This window comes from Sorex araneus, chromosome X (genome assembly GCF_027595985.1).
Source record: "Sorex araneus isolate mSorAra2 chromosome X, mSorAra2.pri, whole genome shotgun sequence".
Taxonomy (NCBI): domain Eukaryota; kingdom Metazoa; phylum Chordata; class Mammalia; order Eulipotyphla; family Soricidae; genus Sorex; species Sorex araneus.
This window is the reverse complement of record NC_073313.1, coordinates 291,303,292-291,317,559: the sequence shown is the minus strand read 5'-3', so window position 1 is coordinate 291,317,559 and position 14,268 is coordinate 291,303,292. Positions and strand designations below refer to the sequence as shown.

At 44.1% G+C, this 14,268-nt stretch overlaps 2 protein-coding genes across 4 annotated transcripts in view; one reads left to right on the top strand and one right to left on the bottom strand.

The window, feature by feature from the left end:
* Positions 1–728, bottom strand: part of PIGF (phosphatidylinositol glycan anchor biosynthesis class F) — a 34,875-nt gene extending 34,147 nt beyond the window's left edge. For all 3 annotated transcript variants that reach the window (XR_008627192.1, XM_004611985.2, XM_055119922.1), the window contains exon 1: positions 631–728. The gene's annotated coding sequence lies outside the window, so the exon portion shown is untranslated. The remainder of the gene's footprint in view (positions 1–630) is intronic.
* Positions 729–860: 132 nt separating this feature from the next.
* On the top strand, positions 861–13,212 carry CRIPT (CXXC repeat containing interactor of PDZ3 domain). The gene is made up of 5 exons (XM_004611984.2): positions 861–967; positions 4,263–4,328; positions 5,382–5,436; positions 9,969–10,072; positions 10,424–13,212. The coding sequence occupies exons 1-5, from the start codon at positions 952–954 to the stop codon at positions 10,486–10,488; spliced, it is 306 nt and encodes a 101-aa protein (XP_004612041.1). The 5' UTR covers positions 861–951; the 3' UTR covers positions 10,489–13,212.
* Positions 13,213–14,268: the final 1,056 nt, after the last annotated feature.

The window sequence follows — 14,268 nt, the reverse complement described above, 5'->3', positions numbered from 1 at the left end:
AAGGCAAACAGTTTATCGATAAGGAAGAGTCGCCTTGGCGGACTAAGAAGTCCAAACTCCACAGCTAGGAGCCGCTAGGCCCTTTCTGGGCCAGCCCCCTGCTACACCAGCGAGGCACCGAGAAGGAGGCGAATGGCACGAGGGAGCGCAGCCCTCGCTCCCGGCCCGTCTGCACCCCGGGGAGCCTGAGGGGCTGGGGAGGCGGATCCTGAATCCACTCCCACAACGCACACCCCGACTCTCGCCTGGGAACGCCACCTGGCTCGAGTGGTTCAGCCCCACTCCGAAGTTCGCAGAGCGGATGAATGAGCGAGCAGGGGGGAGCGGGTCCCGGACAGCAGCCCGGGGGGTCCCGGCGGGCTCCGGAGCACGGTTCCCGCGGAACCGGTGTCGGTGTGCAGCCGCGGGAGCACCTGGGCAGCAGTGCCCAGGAGCACAGGGCGCCGACACGCGGAGAGGGGACAGACACGGGTCTGCGGGATGCCCAGGTGGAGGGCGGGGCGCACCTGCGGGCCACGGCCGGGTGCCTGCGCCGGAAGGCGAGTGAGCCAGGGGGCCGAGAGGCTCGCGGCCAGCTGCACTGGACGCCGAGCGGCGAGCCCTGAAGGGACGCGGTCGCGCAGGGCTTACCTAACTCTCCCGCCAGGAGCAGGAATGGGAGGTCCCCAGGTACACCATCAGCTCGACCCGCCGCCCTGCCTCGCGCGCAGGCGCAGGCCTGCGGGGGCGGAGCCGCGAGGCCGTACAGCCAATCGAAGGAGCGGAGGGGCGGGCGAAGGCGGCAACCCCGCCTTCCCTCTCAGGTTCCTTCCCCCTGGTTGGTTTCCTGGAGGCGGGGAGGCGGGGCGGCGCACCGGAGGCCGGAAGTGGCGCGGCCGGCCGGAAGGCGATCGCTGCCGGGGCGTCTGGGCTCTGCGGGCGTCTGGGCTCCGCGGGCTGCGTCCGGCCAGGATGGTGTGCGAAAAGTGTGAGTACCGGGGGCCGGCCGAGGGTGGGGTCGCCCGCAGCTCAGGCCTTTCTCTTCCGTCGGCCCGGATCTCCGAGGCCAGTCTCTGTCTCCCGCCCTGCCCTTTGCCCCTTCCTGCCCCTCCCCGAGACCGTCCAGGCCTGTGTGTTTTGCCTTCGGGAGAGTTTCCACCTTCTTTGTTTATCCGCCTCGCCCCCCTCCAAGCCCCAGTTTCTGCCCGCACCGAAAGGTTGATTTAAAGCTGCCAGGCGGGAACGGTCACCAGGACAGGATCTGAAGGTTCGAAGTATGTAAAGGGATAGTCTTGGTAACCTTCAGTAACAATGTTGCAAACCACACTGCTCCAAAGGGGAGAGAGGGAGAGAGACAGAGAGAAAGGGAGAGGGACAAAGAGGGAGGGAAGGGGAGAGGGAGAGGGGAGGAGAGAAGAGAGAGAGAGAGAGAGAGAGAGAGAGAGAGAGAGAGAGAGAGAGAAGCACCTGCCATAGGGGCAGACGGGGTGTGTGGGGGGGGTGATGGGAGGGAACGTGGGGACACTGGTGCTGGGAAATGTACACTGGTGGAGAGATAGGTGTTGGAACACTATGCCAGAAACCTAATCGTGAACAGCTTTGTAAGCATCTATCTCATAGTGATTCAATGAAAAAGTTAAAAAATAATAATAATAAAAGTTGTCAAGCAGAGCAAACACTTCAGGCCTGGTTAAATTTGAATTTCAGCTAAACAGTGAGTCATGCTTTAGTATATGTATGCCCAAGGCAAAATTTGGCCTAACGCATTTACTTTTAGAACATAGTTCACTCATATATTTATTGTGTACATTGAGTGGGGGGCAGAATTACCATTTTTATTGAATCATCAGGATTTATAATAGTGTTAATTATACTTTTCATGCAGACATCATTGTTTGCAGTTTCACTGGGTCAAACGCCGTGTACCATGGGTGTCCTGAGTGCTTTTAGCCAGCCCCTTGAGCACTGAGGCCCGAGTGAGGGTTAACCCCACCTTCCAATCTGGTCTCAGGCTCTTAGAACCCACCCTCTTAGTCCCTATTCCAGTTCTAATGCAGATTCAAAATTTCTAGAAAATAGTTTGGCTTTTTTGTTTTGTTTTGTTGTGTTTTGTTTTTTGAATCCACTGACTGTTTAGAAACAGTCCTGTTTCTAAAAAGCCCTGCAGAACTTGCCCCTTCAGACTACAGGTTCAAATATTCTTCTGCGTTTACTACTGAATTAATGTAATCTAGGTGGCATTTCCCTGAGAACTGAAACTGACCACACACCCATGAATTCACAGGTTCTTGTACTGATTGGACTCTTGAAGAGAGTGAGTTCATATTTCTTGGTCTCGTTTTTTTATCCAAAAAACGAGAACCCAGAATTGGTAATGTTCCGCTCGTGAGCAGTTTGATCACTGCTCCACGGTTAAATCTCTGAGCTGTTTTATATGCTGTTTTATAAGGGCTCTCCAGGAAGTTGCACAAATGCACCAATTGGTCCTTTCTACTACTACAGCATTATAGTTCCTAATCTCCAAGATCTCAGTTCATCAGTCTTCAATCATCCTTCCTCACTAGTTCCAAACCATCCAATAACTTTTTTAACTTATCCTACCCTCAGCTATTTCATCCTCTACTGAGAAGAAAAAAAAATACCTTCTTGGGGGCTGGAGCGATAGCACAGCGGGTAGGGCGTTTGCCTTGCACGCGGCCGACCCGGGTTCTAATCCCAGCATCCCATATGGTCCCCTGAGCACCGCCAGGGGTAATTCCTGAGTGAAGAGCCAGGAGTAACCCATGTGCATCGCCGGGTGTGACCCAAAAACCAAAAAAAAAAACAAAAAACAAAAAAAAATACCTTCTTACAGGCAGAGGAAAAGGTTATCACATTATCATTTCTTACTGCACCTATAAACAGATCTGCATTTGTACTCATCTCTCCCTTTTCATTTTCAAGGCAAATTTCTGTGTTTGCCTTTGTCACTGTTCATATTGCTTCCACGTCCACCTCCTTCCCCCAAATCAGGGCTTCAAAGAGCCAGACAAGGGGCCAGAGCGATAGCACAGAGGGAGGGTGTTGGCCTTGCATGCAGCTGACTCACTTTTGATCCCCGATCCTCGACGTCCCATAGGCAGCCCATATGGTTCCCTGTGCACCGCCAGGAGTAATGAGTCATTGCTGAGTCAGAGCCAGGGCTACCCCTGCACATTGCCAGGTGTGCCCCCCGCCCTCCCCTCCCCCCAATAGAGAGCCAGACAAGTGCTACATCCTGGGCACTCAAGACCTATGTTGTTGCTTTTCTTTTGTCTCCATTGGACTCTTTAATCAATTCTTGCAGATAAAACAAATAAAACTGCTCCGTTAAACCCAGACCTTCCCTCTTGCAGCTTTATTCATGGAGAATGTATTGTATTCTTAACAGAGCGCTAGACACCAGGACCAGTGATAAGGACCTTACCTTACTGTCCTCATTATGCCAGGACATGGCTGAGAGTAAGCATCACCAGTGTCTAAATTGAGTATAGTAGAGGTGTATTGTTGATCTGGGAAAGGATCAAATTGTATCTTTACTTGGAATGACCTGAGTAAGACCTCAGTCAGGATTATTTGAGGGGTATATGCTTTTTTTTTTTTTTTTTTTTTTTTTTTAGGATATGTGCTTTACCCACTTTGCTTTTGTCCTCTTTCTTCATAGTGTCACTACCACATAGCCAAACTCTGTTGCCTTTGTCAACACAAGTTTATAAATTCAGATGTTATTTCAGTTGAATGGTTCTTGAAAAAAAAATTGGGGGGATGTGGATTTCCCTGAGCCCTCCCCCAGAATCAGATGAAAAATAAACTCTAGTAACAAAAACAATATGGGTAAGTTGCAGCTTCCTGTCCAGGTAACTTCCAGCACTCTCCCATGAAATCTTGTAGAGACTACATTTAGAGATCTCAGTATACTATAAGCTCCTTGAAATCTCGGACCTTCATCTGTTTATCTTTTTTTTTTTCTGCATTTTTATACAGGCTTATCAACCATAGAAGCGTAGCAAATAAGAAATGAATAGTTTCGTCAGATTTGTTTAAAATATGCATGCATGTTGGAAACAGTCACAAACTACATATAAGTTTTACTCCTAGTCAGTTATCCGTGCTATTCTCCTATCACTTTTTGCCGGCAGTTAAAATTTCAGGTTCACTAGCCCTGACCTCCAAATTAGCTGGTTTCTTTTCTCCTTTGATATTGATATAATTTTGAACCTTCAACACAATGTGGTTGGTTTAATTTTTCCATCTTTTTGTTACAGGTGAAAAGAAACTTGGTAGAGTCATCACTCCAGACACGTGGAAGGATGGTGCCAGGAATACCACAGGTATGTTTCCCTTTAGAAAAAAATGCATAAAATAATTCCTGTAAGATTTTATTTGAGATAAAATTTGAAAAAAACATCAGTGGCTCTGATTTTTATTGGGGTTCCCTTATAGTGATGTTCAGGTTTATTCTTGCTGCCCTAGTTTATGTATCTTCGGCTCTTGCCATTTGAATTACCATTTCTCTTGGTATTTTTTGGTTTGGAGTTATTCTGACGGGAACTCTGAGCTTCCTGGAGCTCGGTATCTGTCTTATCTACAAATTAAGAAAGTTTCGGTGTAATTTTTCTCACCAGAACTACTTGCCCAGCCTCTCCTTTCCTTCTGGGACCCTAAATTCAGATGTTATTTGTCTCCAGCTTGTCCCATAGATCTCTGATGCTATATGGATTTTTCTTTATTTTCTCCCCCTCCTTTTCTCTCTGGATGCTGCAGCTCATCTTCTAGCGTGCTGATTTGCTCCCCCTCGTCTGTCTGTCTCTGTTGGGGTTTGTTTTTGGTTTGGTCTTAGTTCTGTTACGCCCTTCAGACTGGAGGTTTCTGATTAAACTTTTCTTATACTTCCCCTTTCCTCTTGAAGCTCTCTGTTGTTTTCTTTGGTTCAGTCAACAGCCTAATTGACTTCACTATGAAATCCTCATCTGGGAGATTAGAGTGATTTTATGTGCTTGGGGTCCCCGAGGCTTGTCCTGTTCCTACTCCTTTTGTCTTGTGCCTGGGAGCGGGTGGGGCAGGCTGCTAACTTTTATCTCCTCGAATTTATAGTAGTTAATTGTAGGAAGTCATTACTTTGAATCTGAGTGATACCACAATTGCATATTTTTGCAAATTTGAATGTTCCTAATAAATATGGGCTGATTTTTCTTCAGTGTCTTAAGACCCTGGAGATTAAATAAGGGTTTTTGAAATTTTTCATGTAAACATAGTCTGTTGATTGGAAGACAAAAAGTGAACTTACAGACTGATTGTTTTTACATGTATATGTTAATATGTGAAATGTATAGATAACAGGACCCTTTACAACAAGCCCCTAAAATTTGTGTCTTTCAATACAGAAAGTGGTGGAAGAAAGCTGAACGAAAATAAAGCTTTGACTTCAAAAAAAGCAAGGTAGGTGGGGGTTGGGAGGGGTCATCCATAGAGCTGCCCTATGAATTCCCACTCTTCCTTAATATTGAACCTACTGGAGTAAATTCGGTGTGCACCGTTCCCTTTGATGAAGTAAGACTCAAGCAGTGCCTGTCTGTTATCATCTGCTGCCTTCGCTCTCTTCCTCCTCACTGAATCAGTGTACAAAGAAACTAGTGCCCTTATCTTTTCATAACTTCACCAGAACACATGGATTTTACTTTTTGCTTCTTCTTAATTATCCTGCAAACCAGGGGCAACAGAGAAATGTAGGGCGACCATAAGCCCTGGAATCAGACCTCAATTTGAATTTTCCTCTGTCATTATGGAGCACTGTGGCCTTAATCAAATTAAGTCCATTTCGAGGCCGGAGCAATAGCACAGCAGGTAGGGCGTTTGCCTTGCACGTGGCCGACCCGGGTTCAATCCCCAGCATCCCATATGGTCCCCCAAGCACTGCCAGGAGCAGTTCCTGAGTGCAAAGCCAGGAGTAACCCCTGAGCATCGCTGGGTGTGACCCAAAAAGCAAAAAAAAAAAAAATTAAGTCCATTTCTTAACTCTCCGGAACTTGGGTTTTGTTTTTTTTCCTCTGAAAATGACTGTAAAACTGTCTCCCACCTTCCAGTGGCACTGCTGCCTCACACTTGGGCGTGTTAGGTAACATGTCACAGCGCTGGCCTCAGTATTTTAGTGTCAGGCTTTGATACCATGCTCCATCGTATCTTAATCTATAAAACTCCACAAACCCTGCTCCCCTATTTCCTTGTTCCCTTTACAATAAGTTTTTAAAATCCTATCTAGGTATGTTTTCGATACCCTTTTGTTTCATTTTCTTTCTTTCTTTTTTATTCTCCCTGGCAAGCTACCTGTGGCATATTCGATATGCCAAAAACAGTAACAAGTCTCACAGTGGAGACATTACTGGTGCCCGCTCGAGCAAATTGATGAACATCGGACGACAGTGCTGCAGTGCAGTGCTTTTCATTCTCCAGCCTTTTGACATACACTCACGCACACGCGCATACATGCACGTGCGTGTACACACACATGCACACACACACATGCCACACACTCACAGCTGTGGTACCCGGGGCTGTGGTTGCTGCATATGTAGTCACTGGCCGTTGCGTCTTCAGCTGCGCATCTGCACATTTTGCTCACAGGGCTCTTTCGGGACCATAGGCCTGACCATGGTGCTCACACACTGTTAGTCACGGTGCTTGTCAGGTCCTGGGCATTTAGTGCCGGCATCAGGAATTCCGCACATCAGTGTCTCTGGGATGACAGCGCGTGTCAGTGCGAGAGATCCAGCTGTCATCCTCAGCCTTCCAGGGCAGGGGCTTTGCCACAGCTGGTCCCCCTCATCTCCCTTCTCTTCTTCAGCCATTCCAGTCAGGCTTTTGTTTCCACCATGCCCTGAAACTAACTGTAAAGGTCACACGTGACTTAAAATTGATCATGAACTGCTTCCCTGTTCTTAAACCTCTCATCATCTCTTTTGCCTTTTCACACACACACACACACACACACACACACACACACACACACACAGCTGCCTATCTAGTACATTTTCAGTGCCCTTAAATTTTTCTTTTTTTATTCTTTGTTTTTTTTCTTTTTTCATTCTCACATTCTTACTTCCTCCCAGCTCATTTCTCAGCTGAGATCCTCTGGACTTAATCTTAGATTTATTTTTCTCACATAAATTTATCATTTCTTCTCCACTGACTTTAATCCAACGTCCTGAAATTCAGACTGTGTGTCAGTGTTTCCCAGATGTCCGTCCTAAGTCCTTACTCCCCAGCCCTCCCCCGCCCCCAGCCTCAGACATACGCTTGCGTGTACCTGACTCACTTTGCCAGCCCTTTGCGTAGTGGGCCTCTGTCCAGTGCAGGTGTGCTCTGTCAGCTACAGCTCGATCCCTCCCACTCCCTCCATCCCGTATCTGTCGGCAGAATCCTCATCTGCCGCCAAACTAGAACTTGCATGTGTGCCTGCTTCTGTTTGTGTCACTATGTGACCCTCTTCCAGACTCCGGCTACTTCTTCCTAAGCCACAGCAGTGCGTGTCTACCTTCCTGCTTCCTCTCTGTTGAACCTTGGTTCACTCTCATGGTGACCAGGCTGCTACTTTATTTAAAGAGCATACGGCTCCTTTGCTCCAAACCCTCAGTTGGTTTTCTTTCTCACATAACATGTAAGCCCGCCACCATGTTCTTACGAGGGCCTTCAGGATCCAGCACTCTCACTCTGTGACTTCCTGTCCTCCCAGCTCCTGCATGAGACTAGCCAGCCCCACTCTGTGGGGAGCGACTCGGGCTCCTGCTCAGCCTCATAGCTGACTCCTCCTCCATACTGCGGCCTCAGCAGAAATGTCCGTCCTTCAGAGCTGCTAGTCGGCATCCACACGCATGCCTGTTGGCAACCTCACATACTACTTGGGAAACATTTGTTTTAAAACGTGTTTCTTTTGAATCTCCTCTCACTATAAAGTCAGCTTAATTAGGGCAGCTTGTCGTCATCAGATTCCTCTTTGGTATTTAGGACAAGTCACAGATACTAAGTTGAATGTATAAATACCTGTTTCATGACATTGTCTGTGGGCTTAGAAGTTAAAACAAATCTGGGGCTGGAGCGATAGTACAGAGGGTAGGGGTTTACCTTGCACGCGGCTGACCCAGGTTCAATTTCATATGGGGGACCAGCATCCCATATGGTCCCCCAGCACCGCCAGGGATAATTCCTGAGTGCAGAGCCAGGAGTAACCCCTGTGCATCACTGGGTGTGACCCGAAAAGCAAAAAAAAAAAAAAAAGACAAATCGTTTACTTCATATGGTACCTTGCACATTAAGGTGCTCAGTAAATACGGGTGTAAAAATCAACACAGCCACAGAAGACAGGGGAGGAAGGAGGAAGGTGCTTGCCTTGCATGTGGCCACCCCGTTCAGCCCCTCACTGAGCTCAGCACCACCAAGTGTGGACCTAAAACCATAAAACAAACCCTAAAACAATTTGACAGACTTAACCTTCACTGCAGTGTATCACACTATACTTCATTGACTAACTTATTGATGATTCCTTTTAAGACTGTTCAATTATTGAACATTGTTGTATTTAGATTGCAGTTTAAGTTTTTATTAGTGAAAATCACCGTGAGGGTATAGTTACAAACGTATGAACTTTCGTGTTTGCATTTCAGTCATACAGTGATTGTTTACCCATCCCTCCATCAGTGCCCATTCACCTCCACCAATGTTCCCAATATCCCTCCCACCACCCCCACCACCCCCACCACCACCCCACCCTGCCTCTGCGGCAGGGCATTCCCTTTGGTTCTCTCTCCTTTTGGGTGTTGTAGTTTGCAGTAAAGGTATTGAGTGGCCATCATGTTCGGTCTATAGTCTACTTTCAACACGTATCTTTCAACCCGAATGGGTCCTCCCAACATCCTCTACTTGGCGTTCCCTTCTCTATCTCAGCTGCCTTTTCCCCCAGCATGTGAGGCCAGTTTCCAAGCTGTGGGGCAGACCTCCTGGTTCTTATCTCTACTGCTCTTGGTTGTTAGTCTCCCATTCTGTTACTTTATACTCCACAGATGAGTGTGATCTTTCTATGTCTGTCCCTCTCTTCTAACTCATATTACTTAGCATGATACTTTCCTTGTCCATCCACTTATAAGTAAATTTCATGACTCCATCTCTCCTAACAGCTGCGTAGTATTCCATTGTGTAGATGTACCAAAGTTTCTTTAAGCAGTCATCTGTTTTTGGGCACTCTGTTTTTTTCCAGATTTTGGCTATTTTAAACAGTGCTGCAATGAACATACAAATGCAGATGTCATTTCTACTATACCTTTTTGCCTCTTCGGGATATAATTCCCAGCTGGGTCAAATGGGAGCTCAATTTCTAATTTTTGAGAATCATCCATATTGTTTTCCAAAAGGGTTGAACCAGTCGGCATTCCCACCAGCAGTGAAGGAGAGTCCCTTTCTCCCCACATCCGCACAGAGACTGGCCCACATCCAATAGATTGCACAGTTATTGATAGATCTGGCTGCTTTATACTTTAAAACTTACTCCATTGTTATCTAAAAGTATTAATTTGGGGTATTTTAAAATCTCTTTTTGGAAAGGACATTATGTTAAATCTGCTACTGTAATGAGGTACATCATTACGTGCCTTGATCAGTCATTCATGTTGAGAGAAGACCTTTTGCAGCTGAGTGTACTGACAAAAGAATGTTTCATTTTTCTACATAACCAGGATGTGTGTGAGGTAACTAGGTTTGCGATTAAGTAGAACGTTCTGTGGCAGCATGCAGCTTGCCTCCCAGGTTCTGAGTGGGTAGGCATTTCAGAGAGTAGCCAGCTAAAGAGGGCCAGGCCTCTATATCGTTGAGTTTGACAGGAAGAGTGGGGAGAGTGGATAAAGCCCATTTGCTTTAGTAAGGTTCTTTAAAAGAGTTTCTATTATTCAAAACCTTTTTCCCTCCTTCTAAAAAAAAAAATCTAGGTTTGATCCATACGGAAAGAACAAGTTCTCCACTTGCAGAATTTGCAAAAGTTCTGTTCACCAGCCTGGCTCTCATTACTGCCAGGGCTGTGCCTACAAAAAAGGTAAATTCATCCCACTTTCCTGCTTTTGTCGAGTCTAGCTCAGTCTGCACTGATTTAAGTGACTTGGAGAAGGGCTAGCTTTTTATAAACTCTACTAGTCAAAGGCCTTTTTTTAACCTAGAATTTGTTAAAACTTTTAAAACTTAGAATTTTTTAAAACTTAGAATTTGTTCAAAGTGTGTGTGTGTGTGTGTGTGTGTGTGTGTGTGTGTGTGTGTGTGTGTGTGTGTGTGTGTGTTCTAGTCTTAAATTACGTTCTATTTCAGGGTGGCTTAAACAGACCATTGGTATTAGATATTTGATGTTATTGGTTGATGTTAACTTGACTGTTTGTGTTTTCTTTTGTTTTAGGCATCTGTGCAATGTGTGGGAAAAAAGTTTTGGATACCAAAAACTACAAGCAAACATCTGTTTAGTAGTACTGATGATGTTCCTGGCTTTCTGTATGATTTTCTGCTTTGAATTGTCAAAATAACTTAGATGCTCAAGTTACAAAAGAAAACATTTTATGACAATTATGTTTTTCCAGGGTACTTGATTGATCTTCATTCTTTTACTCTGAAGAAGTTGGGAATAGTTGCAGTGTAAAGTCTCTGCCTGAAATCATTTTCCCTCAAAAGCATTTTATTGGACTGGAAAGAGTGGCAGATTTAACAAAAAGAAATGTTGTCAGTTCTGTATGCACTTTTTATTTAATATTATTCATATAGTTCTTATCTTCTCTATAGCTAATGCAAAAGTCAGGATATTGTTGGTCTTTTGCTTTGAATTTGGCATTTAGATCTATAATTTGTCCTTACCCTAGTTGGTTGAGTGGTCCTTCGAATCAGCAGGGGTTTGGTTAGTTGTAGTTTTATGGGGTATTTAAATATCTGAGACCGTTATTACCAAATGGTTTTACAGTTATTACCTTGGACCCAGTGAAACACGTTATATTAATTAACCTTTAAAATTTGTTCTTGAAACCAGAGTGCCAGTACCTTTCATATTGGTATCAACAAGAAAATAAAGGATGCCTAAGTGAATGCACTGGATTTTTAAAAAAATGTTATGTGTATTACCTTAAATTCAAAATATCTTGATAACTAGGAGGACAGTGTTCTTCCACGATGATGCATAATGAAAATTTATCACCACTCTCTGGAAAAGCTCTTTTAAACAGAACCTAAACTTATATTTTACCTCCTCCTCTACGCCTTTTCATCCCCCCCCCCCCCCAGAGAAATAAATAGATAAAGAAATAAAACAAATATTTTGAGTCTTTTCAAATATATAATAAACTACTAAGTTTAATGTTTCAAACTAAGATTGTTCCTTTCTTGCCTTTAGGGATTTAGAATGTAGACCTTTAAAACCTATTTTGGAAAACCAAAAATGTGTTCATATAACCAAGTGCAGTATGTTTGAGTGTGTATCACAGTAATAGAATGGACAATATGGTCTGCTTAGTATTCTTTACTCATATTTGTCCTAAATTATTATAGAAAGTTTTTAACATTTTAACTGTTTATCTGAAGGTTTTCAAGTGTTCTTCTAGGATGCTTTGTTATTAAAAGATCACAAAAATACTGCAAAATGGAATAAATAGCAATGGCTCTGAGGACAGGAAGCATTTTCTCGTGTGTAAATCAATTTTGGATTTTTGTTTTTTCCAATTAAAGTCAGCCTAAGGGCCTGGAGAGATAGTACAGAGGTTAAGGACCTTGCCAGAGACCCTAGTTCGATCTCCCATCACTACATTTGGTCCCGAGCACAAGGAGAGATCACCAAGCACAGAACAAAGGAGTAAGAAGCCCTGAGCACTGCTGGGTGTAGCCCAGACATGCCGCCCCCCCCCCTTAATGTAACTTAAGGGGGCAGTAAAGAATTTAGATAAACAGTGGTCCAGATCCCCTAGAAGTTGGTTTGTTCAACTTTGGGAAATGTACATTTGTTAGGTATTAGCTAGGATTTGTACCTAAAGAAAGCTCCCAAAGCAAACATGAACTTAATCCATAAAAACAATGTACTGAGATGACAAAATTAAGGCCAAACTTAGCATTTATCAAAATAAATGTAAAAGTAATAAAATACAAATTTTTCAGAATTTCAGATTGTGTTTGGCAAGATAATACAACAGACTAGAGCATGCGCTTTGCAAGCAGGAGCCTCGGTTTGGTCCCCGTGCCGGAAGTGACCCCAAGCACTGAGCCAAGAGTAGCCCCTCAGTGCTGCTGGCTATGGCCTCAAAACAAACCTGACAATAGACTCTCACTTGAATATCTATATGAGCAAATACTAATAGAACACTCCTGGATACTGATCATTAGAAGGTACAGCTGTCACGTGCATAAGAATTACGTATGCAGGCGTTCTGCGTGTTTAAGGGAAACGGAGGCTTTTAGAACTGTGGCGTGGAATTGGAGGTGGAGGGGACTGTTTATAGTGGTCAACCGCCTAACACCTTACCTGGGGGAGCTGGAGAATACTAACTGTAGTATCCTATATGTATATATATATATGTATATATGTGTATATATATATGTACACACACATATATATGTACACACACATATATCTGCACGTCTGTGTATTTGTTTTGAGCATTTTAAGAAATGTAGACATCTTTTTGCACTCTAACATCTGGATTGCTCCTCATCCTTGCTCTACCATATTCTCTTTCTGCATCCTTTGACCCATTTGAGACTCTGTTGCACACACTGAGATTTCTGTTGCTCAGGGCTCACTCCTGACAAGCTCTAGATCCCATGGATCAAACCTGAATCAGCCATGTACAAGACAGGCACCCTACCTGCTGCACTATCACTCTGGCCCCTTTACTCTGTTCTTTAATACATTAATCATTTGTCATTCATTACCACATTTTCAGTACAATTACCAAATTTATAAATTGAGCGTTCAATACTTTCACCTAGTCTTTCACCTAAAAACTTCCTCATTTTTATTGCCCTTGTTTTTATTTCTCATTGATGTGGCATTGGATTGGAACATCATATAGGTTCCAGGGATGCATCATTACTAATTAATTAATTATTACACCATGATCACCTTTCCTGTTACAGTTTCATCTGTGCCCTTGGTAATTTTTGTCAGCTGAGCAGCCAAGAGTGTATTCCTCATTAAAATAGTTCCTTCCTTGACCTTTCTTTTGTCTTGTAGTATTCATTTATTTAAGGAATACAGAACAAAGCAGAAAAAGAACATCTTTCATTTTGAGGTAGGCATTTTATGCAGTGGGGGCTGATTCACAGTGATATTTCCTCCCACTGTCCCATCCAGACTCAGAGAAAAATCTGCTATTTGTCTTTATTGATGACGTGGATCCTTAAGATGTCCATTGTCCCTCCTGCAGAGTTCCTGTTTTCCCTTTTGCAATTAGGATAATTTGTTAGGAGAGATGTTGAGACCTTGTGGTTAATTCTGTTTCTCTCAGACCTGCTTCTGGTAGATTTAGCATTCTTTGGTGATTCTTAGCTAATATAATTTTGCTAAATTGCTAACAAAATTATCACTTTTCTAAGTATATCTTTGTTAGATGTCTTTCTGCTCTAGGTACTCGGGTTCCCTTTATCAGTTTAGAATAAGTGCCTTTTTTTCTGACCGCTGGATTGTTCATTACAGATAAGGTGTTTCTTTATCCCAAAATAGTTATTTCCTGAGAATAATGATCTAGTGTTACAAAATCATAGCACAGTTATCAAAAAATCATAAAACTTAACCTTAGTGCAAATACTATTCTCTTATTTCACCAGTTGTAGTAATGTAGAAGAACAAAACCTGGTCCAGGACCCAATCCAGAGGAAAGGTCACATGTACTCGCCACACCTGGTCTTTGTGCCTTTCAGAAAGGTCCAGGCTGTGAAACAGGTAAACCAGTTATTTTGTACAATGATCCTGTGTTTTGAGTTTTGCTGAAATTTCTTCACAATGGTCTTGCGTTTAAATGCCATTTGGGGCCAGAACATCATCTGAGTGAAGTTGCGTACTGCTCAGTGCTCAGAACACGGCAAAGCAAGTCATTTGGGAAGCTTATTTCCAGTTGCGTCTGCTCGATTTCTGCACCATAGAAGTTCCTTTGCAGTTGAGGCGTTGTGATCTACGAGACTGTCTTTGGTAGGGTTTTATACATGCAGCGTTCCAACACCACACCCTGCCCCAGAGTGCAGCCCCCTTCATCCCACCCTGTCTCCACCCCC